This window comes from Silurus meridionalis, chromosome 17, assembly GCF_014805685.1.
Source record: "Silurus meridionalis isolate SWU-2019-XX chromosome 17, ASM1480568v1, whole genome shotgun sequence".
In the NCBI taxonomy this organism is placed as follows: Eukaryota; Metazoa; Chordata; class Actinopteri; order Siluriformes; family Siluridae; genus Silurus; species Silurus meridionalis.
Window position 1 is genome coordinate 27,664,888 of NC_060900.1, and position 20,768 is coordinate 27,685,655.

Genomic DNA, 20,768 nt, shown 5'->3' on the forward strand with positions numbered 1-20,768 from the left:
TTGGGATTGAGATGCATGGCAGAATCCAAAAAAAGGGGTGAAGCCAAAGATCACGGGGGCACACAGATCCTCAGGAGGAGGAACCGAGGTTCAATGGAAACAGATGGGTAAACATCGGTGGTGCGCTAAAGCCTGGTCGGGACGTCATGCCTGAAAAGGGTGATGATCAATCCTGAGGCCCCCGCACATGATGCTCATCATTAAACGGTGACAGGACGTCAATAGTCCTGTCGAAGAACACCGATGAGCAGGGTGACCTCTGACTTCTGAAGGTCAAAAAGGGCACGAGGCACACGCTCCACCTCGGCTCCTGCGTCCGGCCGCCTGTCAGGCCGCATTACGCACTACATCCAGATTCCAGCTAATTATTTTACAAGATTCCCCGGGGTGAAGGCGACAGTCAATACGGCAACCATTTGGCGAAAGATTGTTCGATTCAAGGAAAGAAATATGGAAAGGATCAAAATACACAGATTTAAAAGCTATAAAGATAACTCTTCACTAGGGGTGTAAGAAAATATCAATACATGTGGATATCACGATACTTTGTTTGGCGATACTGTATTAATTTTCTGCACTTGCAAAAATACATGATGCTGAGGTCGTCTCAAAGATTGATTTGTTTATTTTCTACTGGAAGCGCACAATTAAAGCATCGCAGAACTGAGTCGTTTACTTCTTGACTCTTCTTGCCTGAGTTGTTCATTCCTTTATCACATGACTCCCATACACGCTATGAGGTTAAATATTAATATATACATTTTTGGAATTATAGTTAAAGTCTGTGTTCTGCTTAATAAAAAATTAACATTTTATTTCTGATCAAAGGTATGAAATGAATTAAATGACTCGAGAACGAGATTCAAAGAATCAAGTCGCTAAAATGATCCGAAAATGCGCCTGTCGTTCCTTACCTGACTGCATTCTCCACCTTTTTAGAAGAAATAATAGTCTTTCTTACTCTTTATTTCCCGATATATATATATTGCAAAGTATCGCAACATATCGTATCGCGATTCGTATCTTATCACGAGACTCTTGCCGATACACAGCCCTAACTCGAAACTAATCAAAAATATAAAGTCTAAAAGACTATTTAAAACTGAAGGAAAGAAAGAAAGAAAGAAAGAAAGAAAGAAAGAAAGAAAGAGTAAGAGAGAGAAACAATAAAGTCCAAAAGTCTCGACCCCTGCCCCGAACCATTTGTCATTTGGATCAAGGAAAAAAAGACTGTTAGGAATTGAGGTCTTGTTCGCTTGTTTTCTTTTTACCCCCGAATCTCTCTATTTTCTCCTGGTTATCAGAAGCTCACTGGAAAGTCACCTTGGCACCTCCACAGCCTTTCGAGCAGAAACCCTTGTCGGTCTGATTCTCAGTGATCCGGTGTACACCAGAGAGGCCTCGCGTACAGACCGCCTGCGCCGAGCCGCTAAAATCGACGCCTGTACGAATTCCGTCTGGGTTCGTCTCTTCTCGAAAGGCTACGCCGTTGAAAAACGAGGAGGCTGAAAGCAGGAGGTATTGATGCCTCCGTTGCTGTTTACAAAACATGCAGCGCACCAGCTATTCAGCCTGGAAACCATAACCTCCGGCTCGAAATTCGATCAATAGCTCAAATGCGGGCTTCCAAAACCTTTCTGCATGGAAGAAACACTCCCGTCTGTTTTTCCCAGACGGACAGACGTATTGAAACTATTTTTCCATCTTCGATAGCGGAGGGAGTTCAGCATCATGGTGGCAGGCTGCAGTAATTTATCAGATCATAGAATCCAGGGTGAAAGGACAAGGCATAGTTCACCCAGATGTACAGAAGATTATATTGTTACGCTGCACTATACACTTGAACAAAATACAAACAAAAAGTATTGGAAAACCCAGAATTTCCCAGCCATGTGGTTCTTCAATTGTATCGGATGTTTTTAAAAAATTTTCTTCATTTGAACAAGGAGACCCAAACTAAAAGCCATCTCCATGAACATATACTTTCCACAGGTTGGATTGAAAGATCTACTGCTTATAGATCTAACTGCACTCCAGGCTTCCTCACCTCACCTACCTGACTTCACTAACACACTTGTAGTTGAATGAATCTCCACAAAATCGCCACAAAATCTTCCCAGAAGAGTGAAGCTTATTAGAACAGTAAATGGAGACTAAATGTGGAATGGGATGTTATAAAACAATAGTGCATACCAATCTGATGGTCAGGTGTCCACATACTTTTGGGACAGCTAACCTTTCCTGCCGTTCTTCTCCAAACTGTTGCAAACACAAAGCTGGAGGCCCTCAATTGTCTTTGGATGTGGTTTAATAAAATTTTACATTCACTTGAACCTGGAAACCCAAACCTGCTCCAGCATGGCAACACCCCTGTGCACAAAGCAAGCTCCATGAATATCTGGTTTACATGGGTTGGAGAAGAAGAGTGAATCTTGAGTGGCCTGCTATAGAGCTTTGATCTCAACCATTCTGAACACCTGTGGGATGAATGAACACTGGCTGCACCCCAGGTCTCCTCACCTCACCAAATGATGAACACAAATGTCCACAAGCACACTCCAAAATCTAGTGGAACAGAAGACCAGAAGAGTGGAGGGAAGTAGAAGAGCAAATTGGGACTAAACGTGGAATGCAATTCTCAAAAAGCACATTTACTTGTGACCAGGTGTCCACAAACTTTTGGCAATATTGGCAGTGTATAAACCCTTCCCATATACATGAGCTTTTTTTTGGATTACAACCCATGGGGGAAAAAAAAGCTGCTTGTTTTGCTATTAAAAAAAAAAATACTCCAAATGAACATCTTGAGTGTAAAACCCGAAGCCCCGTATAAAAGACTTTTTTATGAAATCAGCAAACCCAAAATTGAATCAGGACTCGTTCCAAAGCGTTCTTACCGATGTGTTCTGGCACTGTATGCAGGAGCTGTTGAACCGGACGGCTGGGACGCGCTGAATCTTTCCCTGGATGCTGAACACGCATTCGTAATTCTTTTGGCCCGATTGGGGCTGCGGTAGGTTCCGAGCTCGCAGAGTGATCGGTCTGACGACCCCCGCCGGAACCAAGATGTCTGTGCTGTGTAAGATTTGGGGGCAACCCTAAAGATGGGAAGAAGAAGAAGAAGACAAAAAGGTTAAAACCATAAAAATCTTGAACATACATTGTGTTGAAGGACGCGGGACCTGGACTTCAATTTTCATTCATTAGGTGTCTTTTCTTAAGAAGAACCATTACTCCCATTCTACTGGACTGAGAACAATGCCTGTGGAGCTTTCAAAAGGGACCAGCATTCACACACACACACGCACACGCACACGCACACACACACACACACACACACACACAGAGCACCAGATGTGCTGTAAGAAATAAAAAGGGGCTGTTAAGAGACGCTGAAGAAAAAAGCAGCTCAAAAGGAGGTTAAAAAGCCCATTACAAAGCTCCCTCTCTCCCGCTATTCTTTGTCTTTTTTTTCCTTTTTTTTTTTTTAAAAGCTGCATGTTCTCCTCGCAGCACCACACTGACGAAGCGCTAAATGAATATCGTCTTCAATATCATTACAGCCTTGTCTCGCTGGAACTGATCGAAGCATTCATCAAAGCTACTGGTATTGACACCTCCGCTAATAACGCCACGCTAGCCCGGCGCACCCACCAGAAACATTCTGATATCTTTTTAAAAAGTGCAGTAGAGATGCGACCGAGATCCGGGAAGATTTACCACAGCAGAAATAGAACAGAGGGGAACATCTAAGGAGAATAACAAGTTCTTGCTAACTATAGCTTGCTAACGATTCATCAGTTGCTTTTGTTTTCTGTTGCATGACACCTAGCTCTACATCAACTGATCGATTTGAACACAGATACGAGGTGGTAACGAAACAATTGGAGACTTGCTCTGTTTACAAGAAAGTACTTTATATACACTATCAACTTCAAAACAGTCCACAGTAATAAAGTGCTCCCAGGGTTCTTCTGGAACGTGTCCTGAAAGTCTTCTTTTCAAAGCGTATCAAGCTCCTTTTGCGATCCTGCCGAATCTCCGCAACGGTGTCTAAAGGGCGAGCCATATCTTCATCTTTGGAAAGAGGGTGCAGTCCGCAGGAGTTGAATCTAGGGAGTGGGGTGAGTGCGGAAGCAAGATAGTGTTGTTTCCGGCAAGAAACTTGCGTGAGGTTCGAAATTGCTGTCCATGGTGAAGACGTACACGTGGTCAGAACAGCACCAGTTGCACAGCTCCCGATGTACACAGGATAATGATGCCTTTTGGTGCTCCCTGTGACTGTGTGTGCAGCCTTGTGCTGACAAAAAAAAAAAAAAAAAAACTACACTCCAACCTTTTTGATACCAACTGAATAAGGTTGTGAAAAGAAGTGCTGATTGTAAAACAATGTCTGATCTCTGGCAGCACCTGGTGAACTCTGGGTCTCTTTACTTGGTCATGCAAAAAACACACAAAAAGTAATAAAATAAATAGAAGACCCCTTTTGGACGCCGTGTCCTCTTCGTCCTCGGGCACAACCGTGCGATCAGACACATTTAGCGCGCTCTGTTATCTGTTTAACACCGAACAATAATCAACGAGGCTGTAAAAGTAATTTGTCGGCGCAGGAGTCGTAAATCAGAGCCCGAGCGGCTGAGGGGCCCGAAAGTTTAACAATGATGCAACTCTCTGAGCGTCAGCTCCATCTATCGAGACTCAGCTCATCGGACTCGCTCAGCGTAACGACACGGCGATAAATCTGGTTTTCATATCGGGGAGTTATGAACAGCTTGCTGAGGCACAGGTGGGGCAGTGAAGGTAGCGGAGGAGGAGGGGAAGAGCGTGATCAGAGCGCGACACGAATCCAATTTATCAGGGTGAATGAATCGGCTTGAGTTCTGCACGGAGGACGGAAATGATGAACGAGCGCACATCACCCAAACAACCGAGGAGAAGCTTCTCCTAAAGAGAACCGGGCAGCCGAGCGAGCGTTTTACTCCTCCGAGTGAAAACAGCAGGGTTTGATTTAGGAGAGGACGACAGAGAGTCTGACGTCGCCAGGGAAACGTCGCACCCTGGCCAGCGGGATCCTTTTCAGCCGGCGACTCGTGACACCGTGCCTCGAGTTAGTGCGGGACGAAGCTGAATTTATGACTGTGTGAAGGAGGACCCGAGCGAACAGACATGTCCGGCAGCCAGAAACAAAAGGAACGAGGAAACAGAGACAAACAGATGGGAAGGAAAGTAGGAGGACGGAATTAATACGGCAGAGAGATGGTGGAAATAAAAAACTAAAAACGGAGAACGACAAAGAGGAGAGCGAGTGGATTCGTAAGAGCCATTTCTGCTCCATGCTTCTTCGGGATGGAGCGCATTCGAGTGGGTTACATGAGGGTTTTTCAGTCCAATCCAATCCATTTCAAAGTGCTTTTACACAAAGATGATTCAAAGAGCAGAAAAAAAAGGATAGAAGAGGGGGAAAAAAATTAAAAACCACAGCGCTGAAAATATAGAGTTATAGATATTTAACGCAGGTGAGTCCACTAATGGATCATAATGGACTTTTCATCAAGTTTTAAAAAAATAATAATAAAAAAACGGATTTATGGCTCCGTCCCAAAAAACCACTGCGGATCATTAGTTCTGATCTCCTGAAACTTCCAGAACCGATCCAGTGTGTATCAGTGTGTACAGGAGTTTGTACTAAAAATAAAAGCAGACAAATAATGATCGATATTCCCGGTGTGTGATGGACCTTTCTTTGCTGATCAATAATTAAACCCTGAACGTTCCTCGATGTGAATCCGTGCTACTTTGCCTGGAATATAAACAGGACTGATAAAAGGCTGGTTTTATCGTTAACACGTCCAAAATCGCCGCTTTGCAGACGAGCCCCGTTTTCATCCATCTTGCGCCGAGATTACGTGCCATATCTCCCGGTAGCTGTAAGCTGATATCTCCAGGCTCTTGTGAATCCCTCCTTTCAGCACCGTCTGTGTTCGGGAACTTTTTTAAGGCCCTTAATGTCAGCCGCCTCGTTTTTTTTTTTTATTAACGAGATCCAATCGTCAGTTAATTACGAACGAAACAACTCTGCGATGGAGTGTTTGCTCAAAGTGGTTTAAAGGGTAGAGATAGAGTGAAGGGCTTGTTAAGAAGGGATTAAGAAAAGAGAGCATGCTGGGATATCACACCCAATACTCATTACTTACTGCTGGACGATAAAGGACATTATTTAGGTCCTATTATTTGCTGTTCAGTTCTCGAGCTGCTCCTCTTTTCCGGAGCGCTGAAAGGTGAACCGGAACGCACGCTCTGAATGATGAACGTGTCTGATGAAGCGGGATGGTGACCTCCTACTGCGAATCCTTGATCGTGAATTAATTATGACGAGCCCTTATGGTGAACCGCTAGCTGCGAAACATTACAGTTACGCATAGCAGGAAATCCTAATGGTGAACACTGACATTAATCCTTTATGGTAACTCCTAGTGGTAAACTCTTTCTGTTTAATCCTAATGGGAACTCCTGATGATGAAGCCTTATGTCAGATCTTACTGGTTAATCCTAATACTGAACGCTTAGGATGAAACCCAATAGTGAGCTCTGATGATAAAAACCCTGAACTTCTAATACCAAGGGTTTTGGGATCAGTTTAAGGTCTTCGATTTCTAAAACAGTTGCAGATAATGATACATTTTATATTTTTAGCAAGCTGTTGAAAAGCCATAACGCGTTAATGGTTCCCGGTTGATCCTTTAACGAGAGACCAATGATTTGGAATTGTAAATGAAATATGCTATAGAAAGAGACTTACATTTACTGTTCAACTTCATTTGGAAAAATGTATTAAGCTTTGGAATAAATGGATTGTGTACGCATCCCATCGAGGAGACGTGTGATACTGTATTTCGAAGAATGTATGGAAATTCTTTTGTCTTGACTTTGTAACGCCCATGATGACCTTTTGTTCTGTGTTTTAAATGAAAATAAAAGTTCATTTAAAAAAGGAAAAAAAAAAAGTTTTAATGGGGAACCATACACTTACATGCAAAATTATCCCTAATGTTCCTTCCAATGGTCCATTGTTGGAATTGTTGTAGAACCAGAAGATGTAACTTGAGAAGACTAATAGTGAACCCTTTCTAATAACCCTACTAGTGTACTCTGACAGTTAACCCTAAATAGTGAAGTTAATGCTATAACCAAATACCCCAGAAAAAAAAAAATATTCCTAAAAGGTTCCTTTATTAGAACCAGAAGACCAGAAACTTGATATAGGCCCCTACTGCTATCTGCTCCCCAAATCCCTGAGAAGCTGAGATATGTAAAGTGATGCAATTCACTTTACTGTAAAGCATATGTAACAAAAATGCAATGGTGAACACTCACAATAAAGCCTGATGGTAAACTCTAAAGATGGACACTATTGAGGAACCCTGACAGAAAAATCGAATGGAGAAAACAAATTATCTATAATGGGAAACCCAATGGTAAACCTTATTGGTGAGCCTTTATAGGAAGCCCTAATGGAGAACCCATACAAATAATCATATAGGTCACCCTAAGAACCATAATGGAGAACCCTTACACAAAACCCTAATGGTGTACTCTTACAGTGAACCCTAACAGTGAACCCTAATTATGTACCCTTACAGTGAAGCCTAATGTTGTACCTTTACAGTGAACCCTACTGGTGTACCCTTAGAGTAAACCCTAATGATGTACCCTAACAGTGAACCCTAATGTTGTACCTTTACAGTGAACCCTAGTGGTGTAGCCTTATAGGTAAACCCTAATGATGTACCCGTACAGTTAAACCTAATGTTGTCCACTTAGTGAACCCTAATTCTGTAAACCTTATATAGTAAACCTTAATGTTGTACACTTTCAGCTAAATCTAATGATGTACCCTTACAGTGATCCCTAACGATGTACCCTTAGCGTGAACCCTAATGGTGTACCCTAATGTTGGACGAATCCTTAAAAAAAAAAAAAAAGACGGTATGATAGATCTCAACAGTGAAATGCTTACAGGATCAGAGGGGGATGAAATTCTTTGATTCTTTAAATCCTTGTGGATAAGTAGATAGTGCACCCCTAAAGTTAACACTAATGGTACAACCTTTATTACTACATATTACAAGTTGCACAATATAATCCTGTAGCTCTTTTCTTCCTGTTTAGGTAGCCATGCTAACAGATGTGTGATTTAGAATTAGAGAATGAAAAAATTAATGTGTGATTTAGAATTAGAGAATAAATATATTTGATACTTTTTTGCTTTTCTTGCAAATCGTTTAGGTTAAGCACATTAAGCATTATTATTGTTTGTAGTATTATTGTGAGCTGTAAGTCAATGTGTGTAACTGTATCCAGGCTGGGAGCAGCTGCTCCGTTCCCCCAGCAGGCCCTTTTCCGAATACTGATTAGCACCCCATTAGGCGAGTCGTGCTAGCTTACTGCCTGCTGACAGTCTCTCCATTAACCTTACAGTGCAGAGGCCAGTTATCACACGGCTAAGCATTATTGTCTGTTGAAACATTAAAAGCTTGAATGGGGGAAGAAATAATAGTCTTTGCCTGGTACTTGGCAATGAAGCCCCCCCACACACAGAGACCTACATATACACACACTGACATACAAACAAATGTGGAACGCAATCTCTCACTACGTGCTGACCACTGGAAAGAAAAACGAGCTGTTGATTGCACAAATTCTCAAGCAACCATTTGCTCGGTCACTCACTCAATTTCCTTTCTTGTTTTTCCCCCAGCATCTCCTCCCTGCTAATCCTATTTTCAGGCTCTGTATGCTAGACGCCATGAAATACTCTCCCTTCGCTCGGTGGGGAAACGGAACAAAAAAGCTCCAAATCGTTTGGGAAGTGTTCCAATTAAAAATGTTGCATGATGTGTTCGGTGCTCACACTAAACTCTTCAACGGGAAAAAAACAGCTACTGATGGAGGAGATGAACAGAACCATGGGCGACATTTACATTTCACATTTATGGCAGGGGTCTTTAATGTTTTTCAGGTCAAGGACCCCCTTAGGCGATAGTGGCGAGTCAAACGTAGCCACTGATATTAATAGAAACCAATCATATTACGCTTGTTATATTGTTGAGACAATTGTAACTTTGTTGACATGCATCATTGTCCGTATATTTTCATACATTTTTCAAAACTTTCAAAAAGATTTTTGCATTATAAATATATTTTGCAATTAAAAACCACAATTTATGAAGTTGTGAAATGGTGTTTATTCCTCCATGTTTTCCATTTAGCTAACCCGGAGCCTCGGAGTGGTTGTATTATCAGAGGCAAGGATGGGTACGTGAACCCCCTCTGGCAGAAAGGCTCGGGTCAATGTTGAAATGCAGATAGCTTATCGCTTCTGGACGGTGTGGAAACTAAAGCAGTAATTTGGAACACAACATAGGATCGTAGCAAAACTTCCTTGGATCTACATCTGCCTTCATGGGACTTTTCCCGGTCTGCCCAGGAGACCGAACGAGGGGCTGACAGAAACCTGCCGTGTGGCTTCCTGTGCGTCCGGTGTCGCACTTCCTGCTGAGCTAATGGCGCTGGTGTCACTCATCCTACAATTAATTACCTTTGGCCACCGGGTGTTAATGAAAGAGTCGCCCCACTGAGACCCTGAGGGGAAACGTGTGTGTGTGTGTGTGTGTGTGTGTGTGTGTGTGTGTGTGTGTGTGTGTGTGTGTGTGTGTGTGAAAGCGTGAGCGATGGAGTAAAGAATAATGTAAAATGAGAGCAAGAGAAAGAGAGAGTAAGATCGAGAGGGATGAAAGAAAAGAAACACAGGAGGTGCATTTGATATTCAGGACTCCCTCTGGGAAAAGGACAGCATGTGTATGTTTGTGTGTGTGTGTGTGTGTGTTGGTGCACTTATCCATTAGTCTCAATGATCCTCTCCCTGCAGTGCTGCTCTTTAAGGTTAAACATCGACAGGAGCTAATTAAGCTATGTGTAATGATGAATGCTATGGAAAGGGCGGATGTTACAGTACTCTAGCTGTGCTGTCAGTCAAACGCCGCTTGCTAACACTAACGCTAACCCGGAAAAACTCCTACAGAGGGGGAATATATATATATATATATAAAAAAGGTAGCTCTCTTGACAGGATGTTTTTCTTGGCGCTTTTTCTGCGGAAAATAATCGTTCAGGACTAGAGTTTTATTTTGGAACAAGTGGACAGGACAAGCGCCTGGCAGAACACCAAAATATAATCAAATATTAATATGGAATGGAGATGTTTATCTAACACTGATGAAAGGGGTGTCCAGTTTCTGTGCTTTCGAAGACTCAGGAGGTTTTCCACCATGAGAAAGTCTTCATGACAGAGGTGGGAGCAGGGATGAGGGATGGGGGAGTGGCTTCGGCTTTAGATTCCAGAGCGATATAGAAAGCGAAAGAATGAGTGAGGGAAGCTGGGATTAATTATATGCACTGTTGCCATAACAACAAGCAGACAAAAAACAAAGATTGTTTCAAACAGGGTGGTATCAAAAATAAAAACAAATGCAGCTCAAAGAAACAAAGACCACCATTAGGGCAGTGACTGTACCCCTGATTGGCTTCATCACGAAGTTTGAATGTATAAATGACCTTTCTACTTCTGACTTCTGGGGACTTTGGAAGGTTCTTTAGGGGACTTCTGGGGGATTTCTGGGGACCCCCAAAATACACAAGGCAAATGTATATCAAATGAAGGCTACGCTCTGAAATAAGCAGCAACATGAACAGTAAGATTTAAAAATGTTTGCGGAATGTTGCGAATAGGTTCAAGTTTATTTCTGTTTTTTTTTTACAACTGAATGCAGCACCGTCTTCTGAAACCGAACAGGACGATAAAGTCTCATCGGTGCGACCCAGGAACCATTGATCGTGATAAATCCAGCTCCTAAATCTGCCAAACCTTCTTCAACCCACCAACACTCTGTCATCAATTTTTCTATCCCAGGACCTGAACATTCCCTTCCTGCGTCCTGCAGAGGCTCGTCTCATTCGCTGCTGAATCACAGTTCTGTCTCTGGTCAAAAGCCAGACGGGTTTTACGTCTCCACACAGAAGGAAGAAAAGAACGATCCGTAATTAAGGGTCATGGGTCAGCCTTTGACGAAAGGTCAAAAGCCATCTGTTTACCCAAACATCGGCGTGCTGTGAATCCTTCATCATGCATAACAGGGGGTAATATAAAACCTGTCCGCCTGCCTCGTATGGAAACTCTGAATTTTAATAGATGGCAGCGCTGAGAGTTAACGCGACCCGGCAGCTGCACTGAGCGCCGCTTAAAAGCACGGCATCGAGATTCATGGCGCATCTAATTGGCAATGTGAAGGTCAACAAGTGTACGTGAGGGAAACGAGGGATTTCCGCCGAATCTATTAACACGCAAACATGTGGCCCAGATTCACGCCTGGGAGATGGAAATACACTACACGAACAAGCGTTTAGTCACATTGAGTCCCCATTTGAAATCTTCAACTCCAACCCATTGAGAGTAGATCTTCATGGATATGGCTTTGTCTCCAGGAGCACTGTCATGATGGAACAAGGTTTGGGTCTCCTAGTCCAAAGAAAAAATTGAATGCAATCACATCCAAAGACGTCTTATAAAATTGTGTTTCTCCAACAGCGTTGTGGTAACGTTTTGAAGAAGAGAAACACAAGGGTAAGTCGGATGCCCCAATACTTTTGCCCAAATCGTGTAACAGGATGGTGTGAGATTCCGACATCACAATTACATCATGTATAATCTCTACCAATTAAAAGAATGAGTTAACTAATCGAAGTAACAAGGAGTCTAACGACCTGCGAGTCGCTCATCTCGTTCTTTGTTTCGCTTTTCAGTTAAATATAATTTATTGAAGGCCAGTAGATAAAAATGTTTAAAAGTCACAGCAAGAATAAATAATTATATATATATAAAAATAAAGAAACAGAAGGCAGGCTTAATTAGAGACGTTATTCGAGTCTGGCTCACGTCCTCATTTCACTCGCACAAGTGTTTCACTGAAACTGTCTAATGTGTTTGCTTTACACTTATATAACAGCTTGCATGCTGCACTCTACTGTACTTTGTGAGTCTCGTTGCATCTCAGATTGTTCTCTTGTCTCGGATAAGTCTCCGGTGCGTCTCGTGACTAATGTGTCTAGAGTGTGTGTCAGGTGTGTCTCGGATGTGTCTCACTCTGTTTTGGGTGTTTTTTTGTATCGGATATGTCTCAGGTGTGTCTTGTGTTTGATGTAGCCCAGATGCGTCTTGTGTTTCACGTGTGTTTCACTGTGTCTCCGATTTGACTCCTTGTGTTTTAAGTGCGTCTCGATGTGTTTTAGGAATGTCTCATATGTTTCTGGTGTGTCTTGTGTTTAAATGTGTCTCATTGTGTCTTGGGTGTGTCTCAGAATAGTTTCAGATGTGTCTCGTGTTTCAGGTGTCTTGGATGTCTCGTTGCGTTTCAGGTGTTTTCTTGTGTCTCGAGTATGTCTCGTATATGTTTCAGGTGTGTCTTGTGTCTGATGTGTCACAGATGTGTGTTATTGTGTCTCAGATTTGTCTGTGTCTCTGGATGTGTCATGTCTGATGCGTCTCAGTTTTGTCTCATTGTAACTCGGATGTGTCTCTGTGCTTCAGGTGTGTCTTGTTGTGACTGAGATGAGTCTCATGTCTTCACTATGTCTCATTATGTCTTGGTGTTTTAAATTTGTATCGTGTCTTGAATGTGTCTCATTGCGTCTGATGTGTTTCACGTGTCTTTTTTGTCTCAGACATGTCTCTGTGTGTTCTTGATTTCTACCTTCCAATTGATGTAATCAATATTCCAAGATCCTGATAAAAGCTAGATAACGTATTTGGTGCATGAGAGAGAGAGACAGAGAGAGAAGAGAGACGGAATAAAAAAGGAGAAATAGAAAGACTAGATTCTCTCTCCCTCACACACACACACACACCTTCTGAGTCCCTGGATTTGGAGTCTCGAGGGTTTCACCTGCAGAAATGAAATGCTACTCTTGTCGTTTATCAAACACAGAAGACTCATCCTCATATACACTCTCCAACCTGTACACTCACACTGCATGCAAGCCTACAGAGAGAGAGAGTGTGTGTGTGCGCTTGTGTGTGCGTGTGCGCGCGCTCTTGGCCCACTTCTAACCCATTATCAACACTAAAATGTTTTTTTAAAACCAAAACTTTACTCGAGAGATAAAGTAACAGAAGAAAGAATAGATAGATAGATAGATAGATAGATAGATAGATAGATAGATAGATAGATAGATAGATAGATAGATAGATAGATAGATAGATAGATAAATAAAGACAGCTAGATAGAGAAAAATAGAGAGACAGACAGACAGACAGACAGAAAAAGAAGGAGACAGACAGAGACAGAGAAAAAGTGAGGGATACAAATAGAGAGATAGAGAGTGAAATAGAGAAAGATAGAGCGATGGTATATGTCTGTACACTGATTATAAATCTCTGTTGTTCATTTAAGTGTAAAATTAAAAGGTGTCAAGAGGTGAGAGAAGGAGAGAGAGAGGGAGAGAGAGAGTTTTACCCAACAGAAGGGTACTGTACTTCTTTTCTCCTCTTTCTCCCTCCCTCCCTCTCTCTTGTGTTAGAAGTTACTCTAAACACACTTCCTCTGTTCCACACTTGAAACAGAAGTAATAGTTGAGTCAGGGGACTGGGGGTGAATCAGGGAGTCTGGTCACCTGAGAAGGTCTGCACTGAATACCTTCAGCTTGACTGAGAGCATGGTGTGGTGTCTTACCTCGACAATGCTGACTCGACCCTCCTGGAAGGAGCACTCGGCCACATTGTTGGTACAGATGTGTCGATATTTACACCAGTTGCATGGAAAAGGGCTGCTTACACACGACGAACAACTGCACAGAAAAAAGAAAAAGAGAGAGTGAGACAGGGTTAAAGGAGATGAAATTAAAACACTGAACATGGATTTGATGGCTGGTTCAGATCGTCTCTCAAATAGGTGGTGGAGGACACACACAGACATCAGAGACACACTACGGACCGTAAAAACACCATGAAGCTGCAAGTGTGTGTGTGTGTGTGTGTGTGTGTGTGTGTGTGTGTGTGTGTGTGTAAGAGACAGGAAGCATGGTAAGTTTCTCGTAGGAGCTTATAGGCGAGGTTAAAGGGGCTCTCAAAGGAACCAAATTGACCGGGACGTTCAATGTAGCCATTGTTCTCACCACGTGTTTGCAGCATGTTAACATCTCAAGTGCGCCCCAGGTCACGCGTTAGCTCAGGAGGAAGCGGCGTATCAAAGATGCCTACTGCGCCACATGTCACAAAACCCTGACGTGCACGGAGGTCACCGAAACTCAGGCTTCCATGTTGACCTTCTGAGGGCTGGAAATGCCCAATTTGCATGAAATTGAGTGCGTGGTGACCCGCTGCACACCTGGCTTCTGAATAGCCAGGACATTCGGGAGAGCGTTCGTGGGAAAACCTGAATCGTTTTCAGGCTTTCAAGGTCATGCTGCACTTCCAGATAGTAGGAACATGCACTTGGAGATAAAAGATAAGTATTTCGTGGCATGAGTATTTAGAGCATGAGCCCTTAACACAGACACTTGGAGTGTGAACAAGGACTAAACACTTTGCAGCCGTATGTTGAGAATGCACTCGTACTCTTTGTACATGAAGTAAACACTGCAAGCAAGCCCTCGAGGCCTCTGAAGGGACTAAGCACTTGGTGAACGTGTGCAGAGAATGCACTTGGAGACTAAGCATCTCGAAGGAAGCACTTGGAGAGACGGTATGGAGACTAATAATCACAGAGAATGTACTTAGAGAGACTGGATTTGAGACTAAACACTCGGAGCAGGCACTTCAGAATCTCCACACTTGGAGGATCTATAAAGGCAAAATGCAGCTGAAAACCATTTAGGCAACAAAGTGAAGGTGTAGGATGTAGGAGAAGGTGTTAAAAATAAACCCATTCCTGTTTTAAATACACAAGGAGGACACACACTGTATGGGCTCGGAGGACTTTGTGAAGGTTGGACCCTTTTGGCTTATTTGCTGTCTAGAGGTCTTGCTCACAAAACCAACAGTGCTGGCTTGGGAGTGGGGATTTGAACCCACATCCTGTTGATCAGCAACGGACTGCCTTCACTGCTCTCAAGAAGCTCAAGACATCTCTTAAGACATGTATCTCTCATACATCAAACCACTCGCAAATGTGCCCTTATTAGTACGTTAAAAAAAAAAAGAAGCAAACAACGCGCTAATCTCCAAGAGCAGTGTCGTTCACTCTGAAGTCTTGACGTCAATGAATCTTATCTGTTTCTTGACCACGTTACAGGTACTGAACCCTGAGTGTCTGGTCATCAGGTTCTCCCTAGCCTTCCTTAATCTGTCTGCTGATCTGACACTTGGTACTTGCATCCAAAACAAATTTGGACCAGGTGTTTCACAGCCGAGATATAAGGCACGTCCTTTTAATCGCAGTATATAAAAACCCATGGATGGATGCTCCAGGCTAAGTCAATGTCTGACCTGACAATAAAAGGTTCCCAGAGAGGGTTTGCTTCAGGAAGCAATAAACCCTTACTTACCCGAGGAACCTTTGAGGAACCGTTTTTTTATGAGCCTACAGTTGGTGAGTGCATGAGAGGAATGTACTTGGAGACAAGAACGTAACACTTGTCTAAAGACTATGTATAAGGAACACACAAGCATCGCGAACACACACTATAGGGATGAAGAACACACAGACTATATGGGGACAAAACATTTGGCGAAGGTGTGTGGAGACGCCACTTGGACTCTGTAATGGGAGTAAGCACTGGGAGCATGCACTCGGCGCTCGCACGGGGAGCAAACACTTACTCCCATACTAATCATATCTTTCCCTCCAGGGATGTGCTTCAAAAAAAAAAAAAAATCCCCCCTCAGAATGCTCTCAGCAGTCGGAGCACATTACAACCCGGAGCTGCACTGCTCAGAATAATGTATCTCTCGCTCTCATGCTCTTTCTCTCGCTTTCCTAATAGCACTCTGCCGGTTGGAGAAAAAAAAACACCCGCCTCCATTGCTCTCCGAGATGTTCGAGACGGTTGCAGTGAGAGTGATCCTGCTTCGTGCTCTTTACAGAATTACAGAGTATTACTCTACCCCCACAATGATGGGTGGCAAACTCAATATCTCCGACGGAAGGATTGCTCAGGCGCGAAATAACGCCTGGATTATGACAGGCCAGGCTAATGTTGCAGAGCCCGTATCTGGACACCGGCTCCGTGCTCACTTTTTTCCCCCGGAATGAATGCGCATTATTCTCGGGATTAATAAGTTGCATTTTTAAAAATGAGGCAATGGGGTAAAGCGGCAGTCTGGGTGTGCGTGCGGAAAAGGCCGCGCCGATATCTTGGGCCTGGATAAAAAACGCAAAATAATAAAGTCTCCCACTTTATTTAGGCACAAGTGGTGCCAGCAGGGACACACTCAGAAAACCCAGCGCTGGACAAGTAGCTAATTGTGTACCAGCAGGTGCACGGCTTGACATGCATAAGTGCAGGGATGTGACCTTGAGCGTGAAGGAAAAATGGTGCTGCTTCTGATCCAGGATGCCTCTCTATCCTGGAGTGTCAGAGTGTTGGATCAGCTAATGTGAGCTGACACGGTGTTATGATCTTATGTCAACTTTGCCCTGAGCCAAACACTGAGATATAAAATGCACAAACAACTCATCCTATACCTCGCTTTCTTGACAAGGGGCTGACGAGTACAGATCTGGACCACATCTCCTACGCATTTACGTGGATTGACTGACCTAGAGGCTACAAACAATGAACTTGGCACAAACAGAAACTAGGCTTCCTTCATGGTCACTTATAGGGGAAGTGGTTGCTCAGTGGTTATTGGGTTAATGATTGGAAGATCGGGGGTTCAAGCCCAGGTATCATCAAGCTGCCACTCTTGGGTCCTTGAGCAGGGCCCTTAACCCTTGGTGCTCCAGGGGGGTTGTATTGTGGCTAACCTTGCGGTCTGACCCCAGGTTCTGAACAAGCAGGGATATGCAAAAAAATTAATTCACTGTGCTCTATAATATACGTATGTGGACCCATGTGAGTGCACCAGCTGCAAAGGTCGATGAATGGTTATTTTTTATGGTTATGATTTTCAAGGTCATGTGTTGAGACCTTCAATCTGCCACTGTTAAGCCCTTAAGCACAGCCCTTAACCCCTTAAACCAGGTACTAATGCTGAGCAAGGAAGGTCTGGGGTACCCACTCCTATGTACCCCAATGATGATTAATGGAGTTAAAATCAGGGCTCAGTCCAAGGTCCTGACTCAAACCCCCAACCTGTAACCCAGAGCCTGAACTCCAGAGCTACCACCTCCCCATACCAGCGAATTCCTTTATTTGTAAGAACTGCATCATCCTGGCAGATACTTCAGCATCGATCTAGTGCTGAGACAAATAAATGTTCATCCGTTGCTCCTCCATAAAGATATCAATAAGCCTGCAACGAAATCTCAATAAGGACCAAGTGCAACTGCATTTTTCAAGTCTCCTGCTTTTCCAAATCTAGGTTGAGCTCTGACGTCCCGAAGTACACGCTGGTTAATGAATACACGCTGTGAGCCAGAAACCGAGACGCAATCCTCACAAACAGATGCTTGGGAGGATGAAAGGAAGAGGGGGGAAATTTTTTTCTTTTTTTTCCTTTGGAGGTTTACATAAGAGGTTTCGTAAAGCCGCTCTACTATAGCTTCCACGTGGAAATGCTCGAGAAGATGCTCTGTTTGAGAATGATGTTCATCTATCAGAAAGCACGGAACTCAAACACATCCCACTTTTCTCTTCTCAGGTGGTCGTTAGCGCTCTGAGGGGTAGGCGGTGTGATGGGCTTGGGGGGTGGGGGTCTGTTTGGTCAGGGAGTTTGCTATCGGATGAAGAATTGGGAAATAAAAATGGAGTCCGGTGTTTAAGCGCTTCCCACAGGGTGCTTTTGTTAGTGGAGGAAAGCTGCCACAGGATCAGGGCTGGATGGGGAAAAAAAAAGGTAGAAGGGCCTTGCTCTGCTCCGCTCTGGAGCCGCGTTACCATGGCAACAGGCGAGCCCCGTTCGTCGGATCCACGTGAGCCCGTTTCCACATTCGCAGAAGGAAAAATTGATTGTTGCATGACTGCGTGAAACGCACACGGGTCGAAGCGTGTGCATGTAGCACCGGGCGTGCATCTTCACATGCTTTAAATGATCCTAAACACATGAATGTGTGCGTGTTTCAGAACACGAGGTCATTTCATACTCCGAAATACAACCTGCACACATCGAGCCAGAAGCAGATGTTTGATCTTCGTCTTTCTTCTCGCTGATCTTTTCGTGAGCAGGTTCGCATCTCCCTGCCGTTCCGATGCTAATCACAAACGAACACTTTAAATAGGTCGTGGAGAAGAAAGAGAGGAAAAAAAAAAGCTCCGCTCCAAATGTACGATTGTGCTCGCTCGTTGTGTTAAATGACATACTCGGCGCTGCTCGATGGTGGAACACGGCGCTGAAAGAAGCCTGAAATGATCGGGAGGTTCTGGCCTTAGGGATTAGCAGCTGCTTTTCCACCCATTGCACTGAATAACAAAGCGGCCATACAATGTCCCGGTCCAAACGCACACACACACACACACACACACACCCTTCCTCCGATTCCTATTCTTAAACACAACAACCACCTCCAGTCCCTCGTTTTTCCACTACTACGGTATCAAACCTCTAAACATGTGGCTCATGTTTTAACTGCACTACGTGGACAATACTATCAGGACACCTGACTTTTCCATGTGGTTCTTCCCCAAACTGTTCCCACACAACTGCAAAAGACATCTTTGGATGCTTCATCATTTCCCTTCCCTTGAACTAGGAGACCCAAACCAAAAGCCAGCTCCCTGAAGATATGCTTTTCATGGGTTGGTTATGGTGAAAGATCTCCTGCTATAGAGCTCCAACCCTAGCGACTGCACCCCAGACCTCCTCACCTCACATACAACTGTATCTGACTTTACTATCACACATCCTTGTGGCTGAACAAGAACAAAGCTTCACTGAAATCTAGTGGAAAATCTTCCCAGAAGAGTCAAGCTTATTATAAGAGCAAATTAAGACTTTTTTTTAAATATTGAGGAATAATCATTAATATTCATTGAGTTTTTCGGAACTGCATTATCATCGTTTGTTCGTCCATTTTCGGTTTTGCACCATCAAAATCTTTTAAAGATCTCACAATGAAATCCAAACTAAACCTTTCCAAACCAGGGGGTCCCCCACAATTTGGAACGGCCTTCTGAACAATTAATTATTAAATATGTTTTACTCATATCAGATGTGTATTTGATAAAAAAAAAAAATAAATAAATAAATAAAAGGTTGGCTTTTAAATAACTTCCCCGAGTTGAATGTGGCCTAATTATTCCAATTACTTGATCTAAAGAATATTCAAAAAGACCACAAAATGTCCAAACGGTTCAGAAAGAGAAAAGCTGATTGGGAATGAAGGCTATTTACCCACAAGTGATTTATTTACATTTTTTGTTTAATGCAAAGAAATGGCTCTCATCAGTCAAGAAACAATGTGTTTAGAAAAAAATGTCATTATGATAGTAATAATGCGATTTTTATCTTAAAAAAAATTTAAGTAAAGCATATTTGGGTGTACGGCGCAGAACAAAATAAAAACTAATCAAGCATTAGGGGGCAAAATAAACACTTTAAAATAACAATAAATTCTCCACAATTATACTGCAATCAATTTTGGCCCGTGGCATTTACTGTTCCAGACCGACGCTCATTAAAGAACAGAAAAATAATGTGGCCCTCAGAGAAAAAAAAAGATTGGGGACCCCGGGCCTAAGCCATGATTGTAGTCTGTATGAATGGCCTCAAAAGTCTCGCAGGTGTTTTCCTTAAACAGGGGGACGGAGAAAAGGACATAAGTCACAGAAAAATGTTTGCAGGAATGTTTGAGATCTTCATGATATGATCCAAGACTGATTTATATATATATATACTTATATATACGTATTTATATATAAGATTGTAGGACATTTAAATTTGAGGCACACCAGAGTCTATAACATCATAACAATTTCAACTCTAAATGATGGATAGTGAAGTCCACAGTGCTTAAATCTTAATCCAAATCTTCTCTCCAGACCAGCAGGTTCTCCGTTTTTCAGATGGACGTGACACGAATAAGAATCTTATCTTTCTTCAACAGTATCTGAAATAAAAATGTGAATATTAATGATGCTGATAATACAAGCTCTTATTTATGGAAATTTTGATCTGCATGAGGACAAATGATAACTGCAACAATTCAGGTTTCAAAATCAAGACAATTTAGTTTTTGTTTCTATTTTTTTACTATTGAGGATGCAACAAAAAAGTGGAACAGGTCCTGATTAGACACGTGTTCATTACATTCGTCAGTCTTGCAGTTATTTATCCAAAAGAGCACTTAAGGGATAAGGACCTCGCTTAAGGGCCTGAACGTGGCAACCTGGTGGTGTTGGGATTTAAACTCATGACCTTTTGAATAGAAGTCCAACATCTTTCACCAGTGAGTCCCAACTGTTTGTAGAAGAGGTTAAAAAAACCAAACTGAAAAAAAAAACAACACCACAAAAACACACACAAACACACACTTCCAGCATCTTGAAGCCTTCAAGCCAAATATTCAGTCATGAAGAACCTGGACCACGACTAGCCATCACGCTTAATTAAAAGAAAC

The 20,768-nt window shown here is 42.9% G+C and overlaps 1 protein-coding gene across 1 annotated transcript in view; it reads right to left on the reverse strand.

Moving 5' to 3' along the window:
- plxna3 (plexin A3) overlaps positions 1–20,768 on the reverse strand; it is a 169,802-nt gene that overhangs the window by 48,566 nt on the left and 100,468 nt on the right. The window contains exons 9-10 of the mRNA XM_046870918.1: positions 13,785–13,899; positions 2,898–3,098 (exon numbers count right to left, since the gene is read on the reverse strand). Coding sequence (XP_046726874.1) covers positions 2,898–3,098; positions 13,785–13,899 — 316 coding nt within the window. The remainder of the gene's footprint in view (positions 1–2,897; positions 3,099–13,784; positions 13,900–20,768) is intronic.